The 23,816-nt window shown below is 41.0% G+C and overlaps 1 protein-coding gene across 8 annotated transcripts; it reads right to left on the bottom strand.

Annotated features, from left to right (window-relative positions):
* Positions 1 to 143: 143 nt before the first annotated feature.
* On the bottom strand, positions 144 to 23,426 carry osbpl9 (oxysterol binding protein-like 9). 8 transcript variants are annotated; one of them, XM_053874534.1, is made up of 24 exons: positions 23,301 to 23,426; positions 22,441 to 22,491; positions 19,430 to 19,508; positions 15,145 to 15,221; positions 11,238 to 11,333; positions 10,572 to 10,619; positions 9,821 to 9,850; positions 9,684 to 9,734; positions 9,279 to 9,317; positions 6,981 to 7,074; positions 5,797 to 5,901; positions 4,588 to 4,747; positions 4,377 to 4,489; positions 4,139 to 4,257; positions 3,253 to 3,338; positions 2,994 to 3,174; positions 2,824 to 2,911; positions 2,642 to 2,752; positions 2,490 to 2,553; positions 2,276 to 2,416; positions 2,119 to 2,197; positions 1,911 to 2,002; positions 1,711 to 1,846; positions 144 to 1,484 (listed from the first exon to the last, which is right to left on the bottom strand). In XM_053874534.1, exons 1-24 carry the CDS (start codon positions 23,409 to 23,411, stop codon positions 1,410 to 1,412), a joined length of 2,226 nt encoding a protein of 741 aa, XP_053730509.1. In that variant the 5' UTR covers positions 23,412 to 23,426; the 3' UTR covers positions 144 to 1,409. The 8 variants fall into 8 exon arrangements, with proteins under 8 accessions (XP_053730509.1, XP_053730517.1, XP_053730543.1 ...); XM_053874542.1 differs by having other exon boundaries at positions 2,824 to 2,908; XM_053874568.1 differs by lacking the exon at positions 23,301 to 23,426 and adding an exon at positions 22,936 to 23,064.
* Between the last annotated feature and the right edge of the window lie 390 nt (positions 23,427 to 23,816).

Raw genomic sequence — 23,816 nt, 5'->3', positions numbered from 1 at the left:
AAAAATAATTTCCCGCAACAAGCAAACCACGTGTAATGACAAAACATTTTCAGTCACGGCACCTTATAGTGGTGACCTGATTTTCTAGTATGACATTGTAACACAAACGCCCAAAGCAAACCTCCACACTCCTCTATCGACCCTTTCAGGTGAAAATCGTTTATTTTTATAGCTCATTCGAACAGCATTGGACTTACAACCGACCTTAAAAGAAGTAAATATGAAAATGGTTCAGAAAAGCAGAAGAATATAGTTATACATATTGCCTCTTAGGTGGTTAATGACTTAAGAAAGACATCAAAACGATGAGCAACAGGAGGAGCTAAGAGAAGTTGACCAGCTGAGCGCAGGATGGAAGCAGGAACTGTTCTTCACTGCCTCCGTGGCAACAAAGCAACACTAACTTCCAAGATGATTGGTGATGTTCTTAAAGACTCTACTGATTTTCAGATGGACACAAATGTTCTGGACAATCATTTGTTCATAAATGCCTTCAAGTTACTTCAAAGAGATTGTTCTGTCCATAGCAAGTCAAGTTAGGTGGCCTTGCCATGAGGTCAGGCAAAGCACATTCCACATATTGCATATAACTCAAACATCACATATGCTTGGATGCTATGGCTCCATCATACTCGAGTCAGAAATGTGGCGGCAACATATTTAAGTTGGACTTGATCCTTAAAAGTCTACATGGAATGATTCGGTAAGATGTGAAGCCAAATGTTTAATATCCACAGATATTATACACTATTGCCATCAGGAACATGGAAATGAGCACGAAAAATAAAAAAGTATATATTTATATATATTCATATATATCCATCATTTGTATATCTGTATCATATATAAACAAGAGTTATGTATTTGCAGGCAGGCAGGAAAGTCGTTCCCCGCTCTGTTAAGAGGAATTCATTCCACCACTGTAAGGCTGTTGTTAGGAGTCTCAGAAAGCGCAGCAGCTTTCTGTCCCTCAGTCCCCAGATTCCCTGAGATGAAGAGCGCCGGTTCTTTTGGAAAGTTTATTTGATTGAGAAAACAGGAACTACAAAGCTTTGGCCCCTCCAAAGATGTCAGTGTGTGTTGGGAAACTGGCTCTGGTTTGAAGGCGGCGGTCTTGACGGCGACGAGACACTTCTTCACTCTTGTCTCGGCTGCTGAATCTCATGTGGCGCGGTGGTGGAGGAAAGATTGCTCACATTAAGAGACACAAGCTTCCGTCGTGTGTCCTCCTCTGCACTTTTCTGGTGGATTTCATTCACTTCCAAACCGGTTACAGTCAGATGCAATTTTTTTGAACATAGAGTCAGTCACTCGAAGGCTTGTGTATGAAGTGCTTCTGCAAAAGAGTTCTTATGAAGACTCTGCTGTGTCTGCAGGTGCGTGCGTGAGCGAACCAGTGCGTCGACCTCTCAGTGCCTCTGAGAGGCTATTCTCTTCAGCAGAGGTTCGTCATAGACCCAGCATTCGCCGTCCTCGTGGAATAACTGGACACAGGACAAAGAGGAGAAACATGGATTACAAGGATTCAAATTAACTCAAGCAAGAGAGGAGCAAGATTTTATGAAAGGATGGAAGTGCAGTGCGTCAAGGGAGGGAAACAACAGGTCTTTCACAGGCGAACAAGCGAGAGTGGGCAGCGCCAGGAAAACCACTGAATTAGACTGATGTTAGTCTGTATTGACGGTGGCGGACCGAAGCAGACTGCCTCACCCTGGTCTCCCACTGCTGCTCGTTCTCCTTCCTCTCTCTGGCTTCCGCTCTCTGCTTCTCCTCCAAACGGTGCTTCGCTTCTGTGGCTGCGTCGATGTCTTTACGCTTCAGGTTTAGCGTCACATCTCTCCAAAGTCTGGCATGGGTGAGATCAACACAGGTCAACAGACCCAACATTTCCAGGTGTGACTGTGACGTACCTTCGAGATTCATAGTCCAGCTGGTCCTCAAGTTTTCTCACTTTCTTCTTCACGATGCCTAACCGCTTGGTGTCGATGAACGTTGTGTTCTCCTGCAGCACAAGAGAGGTTTTCTATTGCTGAATGGGTTCCATATCTGTAGCTGCTTATCATTACATTCCGTGAGAGTACTACTTCTCACGCAACACACATCATACAGGCTACTCACTCCAGTCGCCCACTTGGCGTACATCACTCCATTCCATTCACCCTCAATGGAGCAAAAAGACTTTTTATCGTTGGGTGCACTGGAAAAGAATAAGAAAGAATCTTACAACCCATAGATTTTTCTAAAAAGCACCAACTTGTAAATAAAAAGCTCTTACAAAATCTCTGCAGTGATTCTGTGCTTCTTGCCTCCATAAAATGGTTTGGTGTGGAACACAATGTTGGCACTGTAGCCGGTCTTCGAGCAGGAGATGTTGCACTCTCCCCCGAGCTCCACCCACGGCACTGTCAGAATAGATCTGGACAGGACAGCTCAGGTCAGATGGCGTACTCGCTTGGAGTGGGATATGCAGAAGGTTCAGTCATACAAACCTGCCGTAGCCATTTGGAAAGGTGAGGATGTAGTGCTCATCATGCTCCAGACATGAAACACAGCCTGGATCACAAGTGGACAATTGAATTCACGACTCAAACATCAGACGTTTTAGTGTCTACTGGTGTGTGAACTCTGGGGTCTTCTGTACCTTGTCCAATATTGTGGACACCTATAGACATTCCTAGGAACTTGGACTTGGTCCAGATGTGAGCGTTGAACTGAATCTTCTTTCTTGAACACTCTGCGTAGAATGCAGAAACTGAGAGAGAAACAACAAAATGTCACAATAAAAACCAAACAAAGTTACACTTGGAAATTCAGGAGACTCACTTGGAGGGTGATGGGAGACTTGCTCTGCCACGAAACACACACTGTCTGGCGACGACCAGGGAACTGGACCGTCTGACACGGTGTCCTGCTGGGAGAGGAGAGCCACAAAATTGTTTTTATTTCAAACAGACTTGTGGTTGTTGCTGGCTGCCCACCAGTTTTGCTCTCACCGAGGGTGGGGAGGGCTCCTCGGTCTCACTGGGGAGATCCCAGTGGCAGTAGAAGACTTCTCCCAGGATGGGGTTGTAAGGCTTTTTGGCCACGGATCCCTTTCGACCAGCGTGGAAGGCCGATAGATACCACTTCACCACGTACACCATGCGGTCCCGAGGATCTGATTGCTCAGCAATGCTGGAATTCACATAAGCAATTTCTCATTGTCATAAATATCAATTCAATCAGTTAAAAAAACAGTTGTGTGGTCAGTACCTGACAAATAAGTCGGGATGTGCGAAGAAGTCAGCGTACATTTCTAACAAGGACCTTCGTTCTAGGATGAAAGTTGGCAGGACCACCTGAGAAGAAGATTATATACCGTGTTAGATTATATACCGTGTACTACTACACCACTTTTAAGAGCCAATGAATGAGCGGAAGAACCTCCCCTTTCTAGTTGATTTAACCATGCAGTTGAGGAAGATGAACATAAAGTGCCCACATAACACCTGAAGCTTTTTTTGGCGCCCAGTCAACTGTAATCTAAACTGAGCCACCTACGGGCAGCCAAGCCTAGTGTTTTTTTGAAAAGCTTCTTTGGGCATCCGGGTGTCATCGAGCTGAACTATACTAACAATGATTGAGATGTAAAATTAAAATACAACTCATCAGCTGAGGCTATGAGACCATGGCGGCCATTTAACAATACATCTCCATCAAATAAAATGACAAACAAATTACAGTTCGCAACATGTGCACCCACGGATTCAGCACCAAAACTAGAAACTCAAAGCCTTAAATCACAGCACAGAATTAAAGCACTGGCAAGAGGCAACTGAGCCAAAGCTAACCGAAGCGAACGATAAGTGAACAGGATGCTTAACAGAATGCAACACTTCATCACAAAATGCTACATGCATATAAAACTTGTGGAGCAAGTGTGATGTACGCTGAAAAACAATCTTATCACATCAGGAGGTTGTTTCAGTTCACAACTATATTGACCCAGTTAGGATTGATGCTGTTGCGGGTGCCTGTGTTTTTCTCTTGGAACCATAAACATGCTAACACTGTCCACCGATGTGAGTCAGTTTGGAGGATAGTTCCAAAGATTAGAGGACTAAATCTATGATAAATATGGACGATTAAATATCCCTACCTTGGTGAGATCCATTCCTAAACGGACCTGGGACAGCAGATGCATGATGACACTTTTGTGCTCCTCTACAGACTCTCCTTCACCTTCATCATCTCGGTCATCATGGCTGTCGAACGCGTCTAAGCAAAATTGATGTTTTAAACAACAGTGCATCTTTTCCCAGCACGTGATCAGACCAGGCCACACCATCCAACCAGACCCAAACACATGATCCGCAGACTGTGCAACAAAGCCTCACCTGCATCCGTGGTGCCGTTGGACATGGATGAATTTAGGGACTCTGTGGTTTCTGGTCGTTTTAGTGCCGTTCCTTCATTATTAAGTGGCAAAGCTGCAGGCGCTCCAGAGGGACTGAAGACAGACGAACATGACGACACAGAAATAAGCATATAAGGTGCAGATTCTGTACATTATCTCCACTACTTCCACACAAAAGATAAAGTACTCACTTGTTGCAGTGTTTTGGAGATGTGGTACTTTGATAGAACTCATCTGCATCATAGAATTCATCCTCGCTGGAAGAATAGGAGAAGTCTGGGACCGAGTGTGAGGGGAGGGGGATATGAGCTGGGGAGGCCACACCACTGCTGGGTCCAGACGGGCCACTCCCTGCAGAGGAGAAAACACATTTACCATGACCAATAATAAAGACACCAAGTTTTACTCTTTAACACAGCAATTCAACATTGCAGGCAAATCGATGCTCAACTTGTGGCTTTATGTAAGGTAACATTGATCCACAGTAATGGTGGGGGGGCAGGGTCTTTAACAGGGGCGGGCTTCTCTGCAGAGGATATTGACAACACTCTTCAGCATGCAGGTCTTCGGAGTGCAACGCGCAGCATTTTCAAAGTGCCGTGTCAGCAAAGATGATAAACGGACAAGAGTCTCCGCATTCGCAAGCTTTTTAATTCACTTTACGGTTGTAAACAGCACTGGGTGGGCTGGAGAAACTATCAACCACTCTCAAGCTCCTGAATCTATTCCCCTCCTTTTCTTTCAGCATGTTAAAAATGAAACAGGTTCCAACTTATTTCATGAAGAAAAAACAAATTATAGTACAAAAGTACTAAATTCAGGTTGTTAAAGACTCACGTGTATTAAATATAGATGATTTAGATTTAATATCAACAGAATTCAGCAGAATTGCCTTTCAAATATTGTTTGCACATGTTTCTGGTTGGTCTCCTTCCAAACCAAAAAAAGGACAAGGTAGACAAAGGTAGATCTGTGTGTGTGTGTGCTTGTTTCACAAATCGATGGAATAGCTGGGGAAGATGATGCTGCATTTAAGACGCACAAAGTAAATTGTGCTTTTAGTTTGGAGCCTTATAGCTGCAGACCACTCAATACCCGAATGGTGACCCCAGTCCAATGCTTAAACACAATGGGCTGACGTGCAGTCCAACACGCCACACTGTATTTTCAGGTTTCTGTCGGTCAGGACCTGAATATACCTCAACAGAGATGGGATCCAAAAGCACTTGGATATCAGTCCAGCCTCCTATGTACCATTTCTGACCAGCATTGATCAAGAAAGACACTCAGTGAGACAGCCAATGAGAATGCACCTTTATGTGGTGTATAGTATGAAGCAACATGGTCCTGAGGTGATGGCTGTGCGAAGCATATTCATCTTAAAAGAGAGGGAGATTCACCTGTGCTGTTAGGGGTTGGAGTCTGCAAACTCCCCATTACTGTGACGACAGGCCCGACAGGTAACGTTGAAGGCCGCTGGTCAGATTTACAAACCTGAGAACCGTCTTTTCAGGGGGAAAGCAGAGAGGCATTTCTCAGTGAGGCAAAAACCAAGAGAAAGCATTAAATGATCAGATACTGCAGACAGATGCTCCAGCTATGAGGAGGATTAGAGTCTGTTCAGACTCATTTAGAATGGCCTACTTTAAAAGTGTTCCAATTCACAGTATTTCAGTAACAGTGATGACACCAATATTGTTTTACGTTTATGTTTTAGTCACGTTTAAACTTAACCTAAAAATTTAAACAAAAATTTGAACTAACCCCCAGTCTTTCGTTGAAAATGTCTCCTGCACAGGCACTAAACAGCTCCCTGTTTTATTTTCAAACACTCAATACATTTCTAAACCCAAACAGGAAATTACGATCAGGACAGAGGCGCTTCACCAGCCTAACGTTATTGATCTGCCATTCAAGTTACTGCTTTATATTTCAACTTGCTCACAGGAAGAGTGAAACATGAGGAATAGAATATTGACTCAGTTCAGTCGATGCACTTATGAAAGAAACAGATGGGGGGGAGGATGGGGAGAAAGAAATAATGGCGCCCACAGCGCTCCAGCACGTACTGGGACTTCAAGGGACTACACCAGAGGGCGCTGTTGCCTCCTGCACATATGTTACAAAAGATGGGGCCTGATTTAAAAGGGTGTAGAATTCTCTTTCCAATCATGGTTTTTAATTTTACGCCAGACTGCAAGCACAATATGACTTAACGCCAGTGTACATTTGAGAGAAGACGTCTTATATTTCTTCCGATGAGCTGACTCTGGGTACATTCACCATACCAACCTGATTATTGCATTCAACAAATTGAAAGTTCAGAAAATTAAAAGGAGTTTCCAGGCGACTACCTGAATCACAGTTGTTCCTGAAGCTGGATCATTCTCCAACATCTCTAACACAGGGCGCATTGTATATTATGACGAGCCATATCAGCTAAAAATAATAATATAACAGCCATTTAAAAATGCCATAGATGTTGTGTATAAAGGGTGATTGTTTATAGGTGGTTAATATGACAGCACATTTCTTTGGGCATTAAATAAATCCGTACATTATAGAAAAAAAATGTATGCATTACCTGCAGGGAGCGTCGTCTGTGTTGGCATCGTGGTGTTGACTACAGGAGCGTCCAGAGGGGGCTGGTAGATCCCATCTACTGGGTTGATGGTGCTCTGAAAAAAAAGAAATCATGCACTGAATGAAAATTCGTGAAAAGAGAAGACACGCTTGCTCAAGTTGCACATCACTGCCTGCTTACTGATTTTACTTTAAACAGCCGACTCAGCGAGGGTATTTGATGTTAATCCAAACAAAACAACTCATTGTGATTATTACAGTATTGGACTGCGGATAGAGAAATGACAAATCTCATTTCACAGTCAAGAGCACAGTCTTTAACAATTAATGTCACCCAAGAAACACCTCCGGGATGCGGAAGCGTCATGAAAGTATATCATTCATATAACCAGTATGGAAATCTGTTACCACCTCACAAAGCTCTACAAGAACAAAACACCTCTGAAATAATGTCTGTGTATAAGACATTGTACCTTTCTTCACCACACAGAGACAAAAGGTCATTACACATTTGTTCCACAACATCTGGAGCACAACACAGAAAACTGAAAAAAAATACCCTCTCACAGCCGTGCAGTGCCTCTCTGCGCAACGGGGTCAGCCATAATAGTTATCGGCCCAAGCCAACACAGAAACATATCGACCTTATTGTCTAACAGAGTTCCCCAAGGGCACGCGATACACAGCGGGGACCAGGTTAGTCAGCGTCCTTTTTGTTGTCCTACAGCAAAAACAGACTCTTTCCAAATTGCTACAGTTGTGTTAATATAAATGATGGAACGGCAGTGGCACTATACTAAAGAGTTAGTGTGGAGACCAAAGACTTTACCGCGTCACGACTCAACACCATATCAATTCAACTGTGGATTTCAGACTTGAGGACAATCCATTCTCATTTTCTGCTTGACTCAACTTGCATTTCTATTTCATACCTGGTTTTCATCTTAGAAATTCAAATTATTCACCTGGGAAAGACAAAATTGAGGTGAAACTGAATCTTGTGCATCCTTCCAAATCACAATCATCCTCATCATCTCCTCCTTTTTCACATTCATGTCTCATGAATGATTGTCCTCTTCGTCTTTTGCCACTTTTAAAATCTATCAAATGCAATTAACCAACAGGGTCAGTCAAACCCTGCATTAATATATTGACTGATAAATCATGAACTGTGATTCTTTGTCTGTCTGTGGTACTGTGCACAGGGTGGTGGAATGGAGCTGTGCATTTACACCACATAATACTGTACTTAAAGCCCATCAGATTAAAAGCCAGAGATGAGAGTCGAGTTGCAAACAGTGAGCGACCCTCTCGTTTGCATTAGTCCGACACACGTGCAGCTGAGAATGACAAGCTTAGAATTTTTCACTTAAGGGCTATATAGAGGCTTTTACCCGATTTAAAATGACACCTGAGGTTCCCACAAGCGTCACTCGTCTCTACAAAGCACAGTTGTCATTAACTGCTGTCAGTATACCTTCAAGGCACATTTTATTTGGATGGATGGAATTTTAATAAAGAAATTCAATTCCTCATTTACCATTTCATTGCAAATATTTTCAAGAAAATGTATAACTATTGTAGTTATACATTTTTAACCTCTCCCCTGCACAGTAAAAGCAACAGACAGAGCTAAAAAAACAACACTATTACCATAACCTTTTGTTTCTCCCTCTGTTTTCCAAAGTCTATCACCTTATCACTCCATCAAAAATGAACATTTTATTGACGCTCAGATGGCCGACAGTCAACTCCAACTAAAAAGTTGTGGCACTCTCTCATTACTGGAGGCTAAAAAATTGAGATGAATCTCTCAAGGTCTCACCGCAAGCTGACATTTGAGAGCAAAAGATGGATGTAATTTAAACACAATTCCACCTGAGGCAGAAGCGATAGAATAGTTGCGAATAGCTCAATAAGCAGGCAGTGAGGACACAATAAATCAATGAAGTATTTGACTCTCATTAGTGGGTGAAAATGAAGTGCAAAAGTCCTCCCAATATACATGTACACCCACATACATACAGTAGAGATGTACATTCTCCGGGTTTCTATGTACGTGGCCAGATGACAAGATGTCCACCCATTGACGAAAAGGAATTGAATCAGTAAGTTAAGGTGATCAAGAGGACAGTGGCGGCAGACATGAGGAAAAGAGAAAAAGCTGATCTCCATATTAGACTGCATGCACTACGGAGTTGACTGGCTTTTCTATAGTCTGGAGTAAAGTAGAGGGAAAAGAAAGTTAGCAGTTCGATTGACATTGCTTTCGGTCGTGGACGAAGGATGTCAAACTTACTATAAGTCCGTTTGCGTGTTGCTGTTCGTTACTTTGGTCCTTAAAATTTTAAGAAGACATTGTTAGGCTATTTGAAGCATCCAGAGCATCTATGGTGCAAAGGGCAACGACATCCATCTCTTTTGATCATGCAGTAAAATATTCACCCGCCTGAGCAGTATTCATTTCATCACTGTCCACATCTATGACTCCACCATTCGAGGGAGAGACCACATCGCACTAACAAACTAGATTGGGTGTGAAAAAGTGATTACTGGTGCATTCTCACCTCCCTGCGAGAGGCCTTAACTGGCCAAGAGTCAGAAAATAGAGCCCTGCTGATCTGGTCATCACAGTAAATGATCATGGAGGAAATGTCAGACAAAACGGGGAAAAAGAGGAAAGCTGTGCTGAGACGGCGCTTACCTTGGCGATTTGCAGAAGTACGATACAGTGCTTGATGGACTCTACCATACTCTGAAAGAGCAAGTGGAAAGGAAAATCTATTTCAAGACTTGAAGTCTGAGGGTGGGAGAAAGAAAAAATGAGAAGTCGGTCCTTACACAAGTCGTCTCTTTCAAATTTTCAATTGTCTGAAAAAGAGGAAAAAAAAGCACAGGTGAACATGTATATTTTAATAAAAAGGCTGGGTAATATTCCAGGTAAGGTTAAACTGCACATTGGGATGTGCTCAAATCGGCTGCCAAGTCAAACAAGTATTGTAAATGCTGTGTCAGGCAACTAGGAAATTTGGAACAATATGGAAAGATAGAGTGGAATGGTTAATGCTTTGTGCCACATCCAACAAAAAAAAAGAAAAAAGAAAACTGACTAACTGCATGCTTACTTTAGCATCAATTTTATTATTATTTAATTACTTATTTAGCATTATATAAGCCAGACAGTATTTTAAGCTACTATGACTTTGCACAGAGCGATACAATATATAGTTGACAGGAGTTACTGCGCAGAAACAGAACTTTGATTTGTAAGAAATCTGTATGGAATAAATGCTTTTCTAATGCAACCTCAACTTCTTACTGAATAACAGGCAACAAAATATTAAACCGGTGGAAATTAACAACAGAAATATGAAGTTCTACTTTATTCTCATGAACAAAGGTCAGTAGCTCATTAACTGCTGATTTTATCCAATTTGACGAACACAGCAACAGGAAGCATCAAAAATGTGCTGAAAAGAAATTATATCTCAATTTCGTCAGAGTCCTTCTGTCAGCCGCCACTCTAATGTGGAGGAAATCAGAGCACCAGTGAAACGTGACACAAGGAAGAGGCAGCTCTGCTGATACTCACTCTACGTGATTCATCCTCTTTACTGTCCTTGATCTTCTCATCAAACAGCTGTGAGTGGTAAAAAGAGAGAAAACAGATGGAGCATAACCTGAGATGGATGTACAGAAATGTTCCAAAATGACTTGCGTTAACAGCATGAAATGTGTTTAATTAATTTCGGCATATACTTAATGTTATCATTAAGTATATTACCAATATTAATGTCAACAAATTTTTTGTAGAGGTAAAAGCCAATGAAAAGATGAATCATAGAACCAGGAAACTATTTTACACACTGCACTGAATGGTATGAGTAATAATGAAAAGTGTGCTTCGTCCCTTGTACATTTACAGAAAACAGTGGTTTGTACATTCACAAAGATTCATTTATTGGCTTGTTTAACATGCATATCTCAATTATCAGGCGATTAAAAATAAATAAATAAATAGAAATCAGGGAAAGCTGTAGTATAATGCCTCGCCAACTGAGAAATATGCACAATAAATTTTGGAAAATGGAAGGACATATCTTGATATCAGACAAAGCACCAGTAAAATATATTGAACTTATCATAAATCCCATTTTTATCCCCTCACTCATGGTGCAGAATATAGAAAACAACACTCGAAGACTTCATTTCATACATACGATGATGGTGAAAACCAAAAACAATTGACATGTCTTACTTTCAACTGGTCAATCAGAATCTGTAGGTAGGCGTCAGCTTCAGCTAACCTTCGGTCAAAGTCTTGGACACTTGGAACAAATCCTGTCTCGGCCTCCTGTAGTGAAACAGTGATATTTTTAGCAGGCTTGCACCCAAACAGTCCAGATGAAATGAATCCTTGAAGCAAATAATGTCCACAGCATTTGAAGAGGTCTTTTAACATCAGCCTGCAAAATGAATGTCTTCAGGTCAAGAGCTTTCACACTAAATGCCCGACACAAACAGCAATGCAAGAGAATCTTCCAGCTAAATTCAACATAGGGCTTCAGTTCAGTGCATTTTCAAAAAGGCTCGCAAAGACAAAGGGACAGCAGTCTGTCTGGGTGTCAGGGTTAAAATGAAACTAGATCAGGGGAGCAGACAGGGGAATTGGGACTGACATATACCACAGGTGAGGTACTCCCAAGTATTTGTTACCGCGTTTGGAAATACTACACATACACTGTAAAAAGAGGTGACCTTTCTCTGATAAGATCCCACACAGTAAATACAGGAAAGTGAAACATCCAGGAGCATTTATCAGGCTTTGCAAGCAGGAAAAGAGGAAGACGGAAACGTGAAAACAGATCCGACTTCCTATAAAAACTCACAAAGAAAAAGTTTCCATGACACAGTGGTGACTAATCACAGAAAAACACTCAGAAAAGTAAAATGGCAGCGGAACAAAACACAAGCGTCATTCCTAGAAATCAAGTGCAGTCCAACCGTCTCCGATGAAATTCTTCCCCGACATGGGCTGCGATGCCCAGAGCCAGTATCTCCTGGAGGAGTCCTCCTTTTAGCGACAGACAATCTCTTAGGAACGTGAAGAAAAGCCATCAAGTGCACGATCAGCTGCTGTTAACATTTAACTAACGCATCTTACTGGTTTCATGGAGAACAAAGTCTGCGTTAACCCAGGCACTGGAGCAGCTCCAGTCAGCTGACTGACTTCCTCAAAGGAGCAAAGGTGGTTTTTGTCAGTGTCGCGATAGGTTATGGCTGACCACACAGTTGCCTGAGCACAAACCAAAAACACTGACTTACAAAATAATAAAAATGAATGTGCCTTCCAAGTACAAAAACATGACTTGCCAGCCAAGTCACCACAAATCATGTGGCTTTTAACCCAGAACCCAGAATTTACGTCCAATCTACAGGGAAAATCTTATAAGGAGCAAAGTAGCTTGAGATTTAAAAAAACTGAACTTTGGCATATCGTGAAATCCAGAAACAGCATTCTAGCAACTATATTAAACGGAAGACACCCAGTAGTGTAAAGAAATGGAAAAATTGAGCAAAAGAGTGACACGGATGAAAGCGTAGGTGGGTGTGCGAGTTAGCGGGTAATTCACTCATCGTTATGACCAATGTTTGAGGAAGTTTCATCTGCAAGATCAACAACTGTAATTGATTTAGTCAACGACATTACCTCTAGCAAACTTATACAGAGGGTAATACGTGCTCCGACCAGAATAGTGCAAATCTGACTTCCTGAAGAGATTAATACATCAGTTGGAAAATAAACACCTGTTCTGGGATTAACATTTAATATAATATAATATTTTAATATTAATCTGTATTTTGTATGAATATTTTTCTGATTTACAAACCCCTGTGACAGACATCATGAGTTGGTGTTAGTGCTCCTGAGACTGTGGCAGAGTGATATGTATAATTTCTCACATATTCCAAGAGAATGATTTGTTTAACTGAATTATTTTTCTTACAGGCAAAAAACATGTATCACTTACTTAAAAACACAACGCAACCATTCCAACCTTCCTCACTTTACACACACCATAAACAGAGCTGCAATTATTTTGTGTCACACAACTTTGCATGTTTTCACAACAAAGCACAGACGGGGCAGGCGAGACAGAGACAGACCGATAACTTTTCCAAAGAAGACAGATTAAAAACCTGGTTAATTCATAAGAAGCAGATTTCTCCCATACTCCCCTAATACATCAGTACGCACTGCTTCAGCTCTGAACCAGCAGTGGTTACTCAGCACTGGGGGAAGGTCCCATTCGCCCTAACTGGTAATATCGGTGCACCATGTGCCACATCACAACACACACAAACATTGACTAACCCACCAGACCAATCCAGACTCAACAAACAACACACTGCCCCCGCTCTGCATTTCTATTTGTCTTTCCATGCTGTGTGACCCACTTTGAAACGCTGCTGTTCCACCACTTCACTGCAGTAATTAAACTTCAGACTGGAGTGCAGTTGTGTAATTGCATGTTTTTTACTTACCTGGTGTCGCCATCCAATAAACATTCTGTGCTAAACCGTGTGCAATTCTTCCAGGCCATTGAGCCAAACCGAGGACCTTTTCTCTTCCAGTCTTCTTGTCCCTCCCTACAGCGACAGTCCAGTTCAGGTCAACCTTCACTCCATTAACCTATCCAGCCAAATAAAGAGTGAACAATCTCCTCCTCCTGCTGCTCCCACGCAGTATGCCAGGACAAACCAGAGCAGCTACAGAGCCAGTCTGGCCTGGGCTTATCCAACCGCAGCAGAGTGTTGGATATGATGCAGAAGGAGCTGAATTAATCCAGGACCCTCCCCTGGCAGTAAAGGCTCACTTCCTCTCACGCAGGCAAGAAGGAAAAAAAAAAACAAGTGCTGCATCGTCAGCTGCTCTCATTGGCTGATGCAGCAAGAGCAGATGTTTGGTTGTTCAAGCAAGCACGCCCAACATTGGTTACTGTGGGTCATGTGATACAAAGACTGCAGCGTGTTAACACGTCACAGTGTGTGTCTCTCTACTGTGAAAGGATCTGACAGATTATCAGAGAGCACAGAAAGTTAAGTTCAAAGGAAAGCCAAAAAAAGGGATGATTATCAGCCATCTGAACTGTCTTGAAGAACATAGCGCACACAACACCAAGGCGACTCCGTCTGAAAGCTGGAATATCAAAAAAATATGCTATACTTCACTACCCAATAGAACCCACTTAAAATATACAGCATAATAAACATTATATGAGACAGGTTTCAATGCCAAATAAGGGTACTGAAGCAACAACATTTATCCTGGGAAGGAACCACACAAGCACATATTAACAAGTTAGATCTATGTGAGCTTCGACTGAGAATTTAGACTGTATGAGTGTATGTCAGTAGTCCTGCATGTCAGTCAGGAAACTATCAGATGTTACAATGCGTGGTTGCAAAAAAAATAAACAAAACAATGAACGCAAAGCAGTGCACTAAGAACAGTGATTATTAGTACGAAGAAATGTTTGCTTCATTCTCTTGACATTTACAGTACTTACTTATGGTACTTCACATGTATCATAGGCACCATTCCATCATAGGTTTTAGAGAGAATGAATCAGTGGTTAAATCTTGCTATGTAGTAATGACGCTTATTCAGAATTGTGATATTGGCAGTTAAAAATGACACATTCGATATTTAACCTACAAACTGATTGCTTTAATAACAGATGGTGGAAATGGACAAATTTCATGAATAACAAATATACCCAGTCTTGAATAATAATTATTAAATTAAGTTTATTATGACACCGATACCTTGTAATCATTTTCTGGGATATCTTTGTCTATCTGTTTCAACTTTAGGGACATAGTCTCTTTTCTTTCACAACCACCTTTTGGGGAAAAGTGTTTTATTGTTGATGAAGTATTTTAAAGGGAAAAAAAGACAACAAAAAAAACCCCACTGCTTTGCTTTTTGGATCAGCATTCTCCATATTCGTAACACACTGCCTGTTTGCTACATGCTGCACAAAAGAGCAGATCAACAACAGTTTTCTCCAAAGCATTATGTTCAGGCATATTCTGATATAATATCCAGGCATTTCAGTAAAGCAGAATGCTCTTTGTCTGATGGAGACTTGGATACTGACCTGGAGTTGGAGGGTGTGGCGGAGGATAGTTCCCTCTAAGGCATTAATCCACTTCTCTCGCTCGTCTGCATCTCTGGCTGAGGAGGGAAGCACACAGACACACTCATTAAGCCTGACACAAATACACACAGTGTGCTGTCACAGGGCGATGACATAGTAAAATGACAGTAACATGGTCATAGTATACATTTGGAAATTCTATCTGACACAGTCTAGGTAAGCACTTCAACAAATAGGAAACATTATATTCCACAAATATTGACTGATGACGCATCTGAATATGACTAAATTACAGACAACATAGTCAAATATTAATTATCGTGAAATTCAAATGAAACAGGGAGAGAAGACACAACAAAAACAAGAAGATGAAACTCCTTAAATGATGGTGAACTGAAACAGATGACAGTGAAGTGCAAGCTAAACTCACTTGAAAAATAGAAACTGTGCTTCAAAGATTAATTTCGCCAATGTCTGATAAACCTATCATTTATTCACTAGTTCACTAGTTTAACACAATAGGTTCAAAAGGAAAAGGATAGCAATTAAACAGAACCATTTTACAGGAAAGTGTGTGTCATTTAATTTCATTTTACAGAGCCTTGTGAAATGCAACACTGTAGCTTCCATAGATAAATAACAAAGTGCCACTCATATCCCAACAAGACCTCAGTCAACTGCAAGAAAACAACAACAAAAATAAGACAAAACAGTGGAGAATATATGTGTGTGTGTGTGTGTGTGTGTATGTGTATATATATATATATATATATATATATATATATATATATATAGTATATATGAATGGATGATGAATGTCAGAGCAGGTTTGCAGTGAAAAAGCTTTTTCACACACAAAAAAGGCAATTGAAGTTCAAGCCAATCCACTCTAACACTCACTTGTCTGGAGCTAAACACCAGTCGAGTAAAGATTAATGGCTAATGTTTTTTTAACCCTTTCCTCACCTCACTGGAGAGCTGGTATCACTGCTCCATTGAAAAGCAAGTGCTGCTCGTTCATCGGCTTGTTTAATTAAGTCAACATGTTCAACATCATTAATTAACACGTATTAATAAGAGACCGACTTGGAAAAGTCATCAGTCATATTAATCCAGGACTAATGAATAACTGTGTGGATCTATAGAAATAGCTGTGAGGAAGTAGAATCCCAGAAATAATGATGAAGAATTTAAATCATGACATGAACACCGATAAACTGAAAAATCTCTTTTCATATGAAGAGATGCAGCTCTGCAACCACTTCTAACAAAATATTCTATCCGCCCCACGAATGTGTGACTGCATCACATGTCACAATGATTTAGTTGACTTAACAGAAGTTGACATGACTCCAGCAGTTCAGATGAACCTATACTATTCATGAAAAGACATTTTTATTCTGGTAAACCAGGAGGACATAGTGCAGGTCCTCACATAGCAGAAGGCTGATCCCTGCTGAACCTCAGACACAAGTCATCCGAGGTATGATAAACAGAAGTCATTGAGGAACAAAGTGGTAAAATAGTTTAGGTTTGACCTGACTGAAAGGGGAAGTACAGATTGATGTGAAGCTACAGAGCAGTCAGGCTTCTTCAGTTATCTTATTAAAAGTAAGGCTTTTCATTGAACCTTATGTAAAATTTACAACTTATGGTTAAAATAACTTGTTTTGCTATACACCCTCTGACTATACTTAAGATAAAAAATATATATTATTACAGTCAAAATCTAATATTGGTACCATCAGCATGATAGAAAGCATTTAAGAAAACAAAAGGCAAAAGTCATTGTGCAAGAGATTTATCACCCACTCTGGTCCTCATTCCCAGTCCTTGCTCCCTTTGTCGTATTTCATTATTATTTTAAATGTTTCTGAATTATTCATACTACCTCTAAACATGCATGTGCCAAGGTCAAAATACAGAGGGACTTCTAAACAGTTATGATGCTTCTTCATTATGATAAAAACAAATTACGGAGGGCGATGACGTGACACCATTTTAGATTAATCTGCAATGAAGAGTTATAAAAAGGTGCAAGTTTTCAAAGACATATTCTCACATAGCTAAAGATAATTTATTATTATCATTATTATTATTCTACCAATTAACATGACTACCCAACACTGGAAGAGGAAGATAATTGAAAACCACTATAGATGGGAGGTGGAGAAGGAGAACGCTAAAAGGCTCTCAACCTACTCTGATGAAACACCAGGGGACACAGGGAGATGAATAATGGATGTCTCTCCAAATAAAAGGACAGTACCGAGCAGTTCTCCTGGTCAGCACCATGTCCAGTCACCGCTGTTTTGCTCGACAATATGAGCTGTAAAAGGAGGAATCATACTACAAGGAGAGACTCACTGACAACACACTCACCATAGATTGTTTTACAGCAACAGCAAAATTTGCCCTGCCAGCATTGACACTGAACAGCGGATGTACCAGGCTGCTTATGTTTGACACAGATTTATAGTCAAACCCACAATGGTCCTGACAGAAAATTTGCCTTTACTCAACTGTCCATAGTTCAAAGGACATGACTAAGGATGAGACAAATAAGTAAACCAATTGTACAAAGCATAGAACCTGTCAAACAGCTAAATGCAAAAAGTACAGAAGTAAGAGTGTATTTATGCGTCAACCCATGGTGGGAATCCAAAACATTGCAACTGCCATCTTTAGTGCTTTTGTTGAATGTGACACAAACGTGTTGTTTCTGTTGGAGTAATGGCATTGTTGCATTGCCATTGAGCCAAATCAGAACTAGTTGGAAAATGATAGTATTGATTATAGAAAAAGGAGTTGAAGTATTAAGATTGACTCTGAATGATGCTGTCGTGGATATTGTAAAACTGAAATAAAATGTATGTTTTTAATCACGCATTATGACACATGGTTTTGGTCAAACGCCAATTTAATTTAGGCACTTTTTAAACACTACTTCAAACATTTTGAAGAGTTATTTCATAAATTATTTAAACACTGCCTCAAACCATGTTCAAGGCACTAGATATATTTTCCTCCTTTAATAATGATAAACTGGATCATTCATTCTTCAGAAGCAGCAACAGCAGCAGACAACGAAACTTTGGCATGTTTCCACAGAGCAGCAACAACATCAACCTATCGAATTTAAACCATGTTCCCCATAAAATCCAGATTATTTTGGATCTCAGGTGAAAGGAAAAGTTAACAGCCACCTTACATCCTTGAACTATCAAGAGCACAAAACAGCAGGCTGCTCCACCCAAAATGAGACACCCGGAGAGCAAACAACTCCTCTGCATCCTTCAGCTTGGGACTTGCATGCATGTAGACGAAGACACGTGCAGTTTTCGTCTTACCCTTCCGTTTGTAGAACCACAGCATACAGCTTCGGAACACAGACATGGGAGAGGGCATGGAGGTGGTGAGAAGGGCAGGGGGCCCATGGACTAGTGACAAGCAAACCTCAAGAGGAAGGTAAATGGGGCTTTTAGTGGAACGAGTGAAGTGAGGACGGGGGAGAAATGGATACTAATAAAAGCATGGAAGAGTTAAGTTGATGAAAAATGATAATCACAACATGGTGGCGGTGGTAAGAGTAAAAAGGAGTATCTGCTGTGTACCGGGCAAGACAGTTCTGCCAAAAGCGGAAAAAAGGCTGGCACACTGAGTAGGAGGGGTTGGCGTGGCTGGAAGCCAATCGTGTCCTGACTGGATCTTAAAGTGCAAGGAGTGCCAGTGATGTGGCAAAAGATGGAGATGCAGCAACCAGAAAGACCTGAGCTCAGGATTGCACTCAGCAGTATTCCTCTATTATCCCCAGAGGCGCAACTGCAGAGACAAGCAAGCAGCAGTCCTCCTTCAAAGCTGCAGTCAGGAAGAGGGATCAGAAAATACAAAAATAAACTCCTTACTTGCTTGTTCTTTTCCGAGACGGTTCTATCTTCCCCGCAGTAAAACAGATAGTGTAAAGAACCAGCATTTAGTGTCCAAATTTTCCGAGCACAGAGGCTTTCCGAGAGAGAGAGAAAAGCTTGGATGCATGTTCTGACGGTGCTTAGATGTCTGAGTGCATGCGTTTCCTGGCATGAGAGCAGACCAATCCAAGGCTTTAAAAGGCGGGGAGGGAAAGGGAAGTATGTGTGTGTGTGTGTGTGTGTGTGGAAGAGAGTGAGGGACCAAATAAGCAGAAGCAATTGAAGCAAAATTGAGCTTGGAAAAACGGAGCAAGTGTGGGCAACTGGGGGAAACTAAGAGACATGGGGGTGAAATGGAAAGGAGGAGGATACCTCACCTTGGAAATGGAAAGTCTTCTGGTCCACAGTGATGGTAAAAGTGCTGTCATCCTCGTCATCAATGCCGATCACTGCTCCCTGAGCAAACAGACATGAGGAAAGAGGAGCTGAAGCAGGCCCAATGTAAAGACCGAACTCTACTCTGCTTTTGTTAAAAGCACAGACATCAGCTGCCTATTTGCACTCTGTGGAAGACAAATTTTAATTTAAAATCTTGATCTGTTTTTTTAATGAATCGCATAGGCTATTATAATGAATAAAACTGTACAAATAATTGGACATTTTTGTGAAGTCTGAAGTCAATTTTCTTTCTTTGGCAATCCAATATCACATAACAATAGAGTAGCTTCGCATGATTATAAATACAATGTAAAAATAAAAATGGCCTCATCTCTTGAAACACCATGGAATACAACAAAATTGATCATTGCACCATACCAATACCGTTTGGGTGATTAAAAATATCAATCACCAACAAATTTTGAGCACTTTTATTGTTAATAAAAAAAGACTAAAATGACTCCTGCGCTATCCTTGCGAGAGGTTTGTTGTTACATTTGAACATGTCAGTTTGTGTTACATTGAAACCATGTAACGTCACAAACTCCCACCTGAGACGCAGATTTGAGAAGTGCCATTACTGTAAGTGTATTGTGGGCAACTACAGCAGAAAATGATTCACTGATTCTGACAGACATTAAAGTTCGTACCCAGGACTTTGATTGAGCATGAGAGGTTTTCTGCAAAACCAGCAATGTAGGTCACATCCGCGAAACTGTCTACCATAAAATGGTACGTTGTAGCGCTGCAGGGGAGATTATGTTGCAGTCTTGTTGTAAAAGACTTTAGAAAAGGCAAATCCAGGTTCCTCGCCCTCTGAGACAAAAACACTTCATCTTTTGAGACAAAAGTTAGCCAGGGTTCAAACGTGACTCCATGAGGTCGACATATCAGACGACATACAATTCAGGGCATTGTACATTCAAGATTGATCAACAAATTTAGCAAGAAAATCAATTTGGTATGAACAGATAAGTAGAAGTTGCCACGTGATAATGCTTCATGAGAGCAGGGAAGGACACCAAAACAACTAATTTATCATACAAGTAAAATACTGAAGTGCATGAAACATTCAGATATACAAATGTTTTAGTATACAATACATTGCTCTAATACATATATCATCCTACTGTTGCATCAGAAATGTGCAATCGGGCACCAACAGGATTTGTAACGATGGTATCACGTTAGAATGAGGTCATGCGTTGAAGTTGTGACTCTGCTGCCCTCTACCGAACATTTTCCAACACTAGTAAATAAAGACTTCTCCATTTTACTTTGCCATGTTTTGCGCGCTATCTACAGTCTTAGCACGTTGAAACGTCAATTTAACATAAACTCAAGACACACCTCACTGCATGAAATATGTCCGCTCCCATCATAGGGCGATTGCTTCACTGCACACCAATTTGTGTTTTTGACAATAACGGTGAGGGACATTTATACATGGCTTTTCTTCAGACCACTTCGATGGCTCAGTTAGTGAAGTTTGTCTTACTAGCAGCACTGAGCCTTGACCAAACTCTCCCCATATGCAGCAAACATTTCACCGCGAACAGTTTCAGAGAAATTAGGTTTTGCAGAAAACCACTCATGACCATTTCAGGAGCTTTTCCACACTTCCAGAATCTGTGACTCCCTGGAGCTGGTGTCAGTGATGAGAATGTGATTTTGCATCGCACTTAAACACCCTTTGGAATGAAGAATAGTGCAAAATTTATGTAGTCCAAAACAAAAAGGACAAACATACTTAGTGTTTCCCCTACGTTTCTGTGTATGGAGGGCAGGGGACCCAATGATTGGTCAACGTCAGCTACGGTGACAATTGTAATAGTTTATAAACAATCAAAACAGTGATGGGAAATTGGCAATTTGCATAATACACATTGAGGAATGGAAAATGTATTCAATTAAATAGCCTTTTAATTGTTTGACAACTTTACAGATTTCTTTAATATGTATTACTTAATAATAATTTAGTTTCAAAAATACGTCTAGAATCTTCACATACAAGTAAACTGATAGTGTTCCATATTGATATAGAAGTCACATTTACACAGTTGAAGATGCTGGACATCGAATAACTTTGTTATTTGGTTGGGGCCGCACGTGCCTTCCTGCCCGTGCACTGATTTGAGACCAGAGAGGAAGAGTATATCTCCCTATAAACACAGTTCAGACAAGCACCTTTCCAAGATGACATGTGAGTCAGTCTAGTTTTTATTAGGTTGTTCAAGCTGCTGTAACTGCCTGGGTGATTCATGTTATTGATCAGTTGAAACAGGAACAGAATCACAGTCAAGCCCTGTTTTGTAGTCCTTGTTGTTTTTACAGAGTAAAACTTGTGACATTTTGTGGACTTGAATTAAATTTAAGTTGGGAGATACAAACATTAAAAATGTTATCCGGGAAAATTGCCCCCAAAATAAACATAATTGAGATACTAGCGTGTCTTGATTCATCCACATAACCTGCTTACACTCTGAGCACTAGCTGCTAACTATGACAAAGCCAAAACAAAGCTACAAACATATCAGAGCTGTCAGCATTGTGCGCTTGTTCTCACTCAAAAGTCCCCAAACCCAAAATAAATCTCACAATACAAGACAAGAGGATAAGCCTGACTGTGTCGAGAGAAGACAAGGATACGAGATGCAAGTTTTTCAAGAAATCTGTTGTTGTGTCCCAATCTTTTTTGTTCTGAGGGAAACCCTGCTTGATGAGTACGTGAGATTTGTTTACTGAATTGTAAATGTTGGCCAAATAGATGTGACAATGCCGATAAGGCTTAACCATCATATAACAAAAAAGTACAATGCAGGATACACACTGGAGAGCTTCTGGTTAATATCAAAAATATGCTTTAATTCTGTTAGCGTTACTTTAGTATCATGACAGACGCAGGTAACTTGTATAGAAATCAAAGCCAAAGCACAAGTCAGAAACTTACCCTGAGTCGTACACAACCTCTTCTTGAGCCTCGCATCATCTTATCTTTTGACTGCAAAGCAAAATATGACGTTTATACTCATGAAGAGCATTGGAAAACAAATCATAACATACATACATACACCATACATATGTGACATCTCTCTCCGAAAAAGTCAGACCTGCCATTCATGGTAATAATGACAACTGGAGCATACGGTTATTTTCCCACTGAAAGTTCAGATGTTGTTGCATATAACTTCCCATCCATTCTATTACACCATCCCAATCCAGAATTTCTCAGGGGACAGCGAGCATAAACACCATTGCAATGTCAGTGTTAGGCACCAAGCACAACACAGACATACAATACATCCGAGCTCTTTAATCAATGAAGTATTTCTTCAGTTCTACAAAGACTAAGAACTTATATTGAAAACGAAACTTTACTGGTCAAACCCACCAAGCAACCACTCCCCTCCAGCCTGGACGGCTTGTTAGCTCACAGGTTGCTTACCCTGTTCTTCAACTGCAAACAATCGGTTACCACTTGATTTTTGGCAACAAATTACCAGGAAAAACTATTTATTTAAACGCTACGTAGTTGATATAAATTGCGCCTGGAGGAGCAAGTCAGCTGAAGGTTTACAAGCAAGCTAGCGAAGGGCTAGTAATGAAAATACGGACTGACGATTGGTCATTCGGTCTGGAAGCTTCGCTCTGATTGGCTCAGATGAGACCGATGACTGTGCAGACCCACCCTTTGTGCCAGCTGAACTAGTGACTAACACCAGGCCGAGCGCTGATACCGGCCCAAATATCTGGTACATAACAGCCTGAATGGCATGGTTTGCTGCTTGCCACAAGTGGGAATAGACGTACCGTATAGTAAGAGAGGAGACCGGCGTTGTAGTCCAAAACAAACCAGCGATACTGCCATCCTTTCATGACGTTGGTCCACTTGCTAAGCGGCCCCTCCATGATGGACGCCATCTTTGCAGCGGCTACGAAGTGGGAGGGGTCAGATGTAGTTGGGAGTGACGTTTGCACTTACGTGCTGTCGTTGTCGAAGCGTCTGTCATAAAACGTACAGAATTTCGCGACATAAGACAGTTAACGGTCGTTTCAGCGTTCGCGTATATGTATAAAGCCAATAAATATTTATCCGTTGTAGCAATGACAAGGGTGAGACCACTTTACTCAACAATGTCCGGGTCAATCGAGTGTCTTTTCATGTTTTGGGAGACTTAAAATGATATCATTCATAATAAAGATCCGGTTCACGTAAACACAGCATTAAGTACGCTCCGGATCTTTGGAAAATCAAATCATATACAACTTACTGATGATTGAGTTATAATTCAATTTGGTCCTCGTCTGGTCTCGAGTCCTTCCCAT

Source organism: Synchiropus splendidus, chromosome 1 (genome assembly GCF_027744825.2).
Source record: "Synchiropus splendidus isolate RoL2022-P1 chromosome 1, RoL_Sspl_1.0, whole genome shotgun sequence".
Lineage (NCBI taxonomy): Eukaryota > Metazoa > Chordata > Actinopteri > Syngnathiformes > Callionymidae > Synchiropus > Synchiropus splendidus.
Note: the sequence above shows the minus strand (reverse complement) of the source record. Positions and strands in the feature narration are given on the sequence as shown.

What these genes read in the sequence shown, in the direction of transcription:
- osbpl9 (XM_053874534.1), bottom strand. Translation starts at nt 23,411, where the DNA reads ATGGCGTCCATCATGGAGGGGCCGCTTAGCAAGTGGACCAACGTCATG. An exon ending in GCCACACCCTCCAACTCCAG is followed by an intron (nt 11,334 to 15,144) that starts GTCAGTATCCAA and finishes GTTTCACTACAG; the next exon opens with GAGGCCGAGACAGGATTTGT. An exon ending in CAACGGCACCACGGATGCAG is followed by an intron (nt 4,258 to 4,376) that starts GTGAGGCTTTGT and finishes AATTTTGCTTAG; the next exon opens with ACGCGTTCGACAGCCATGAT.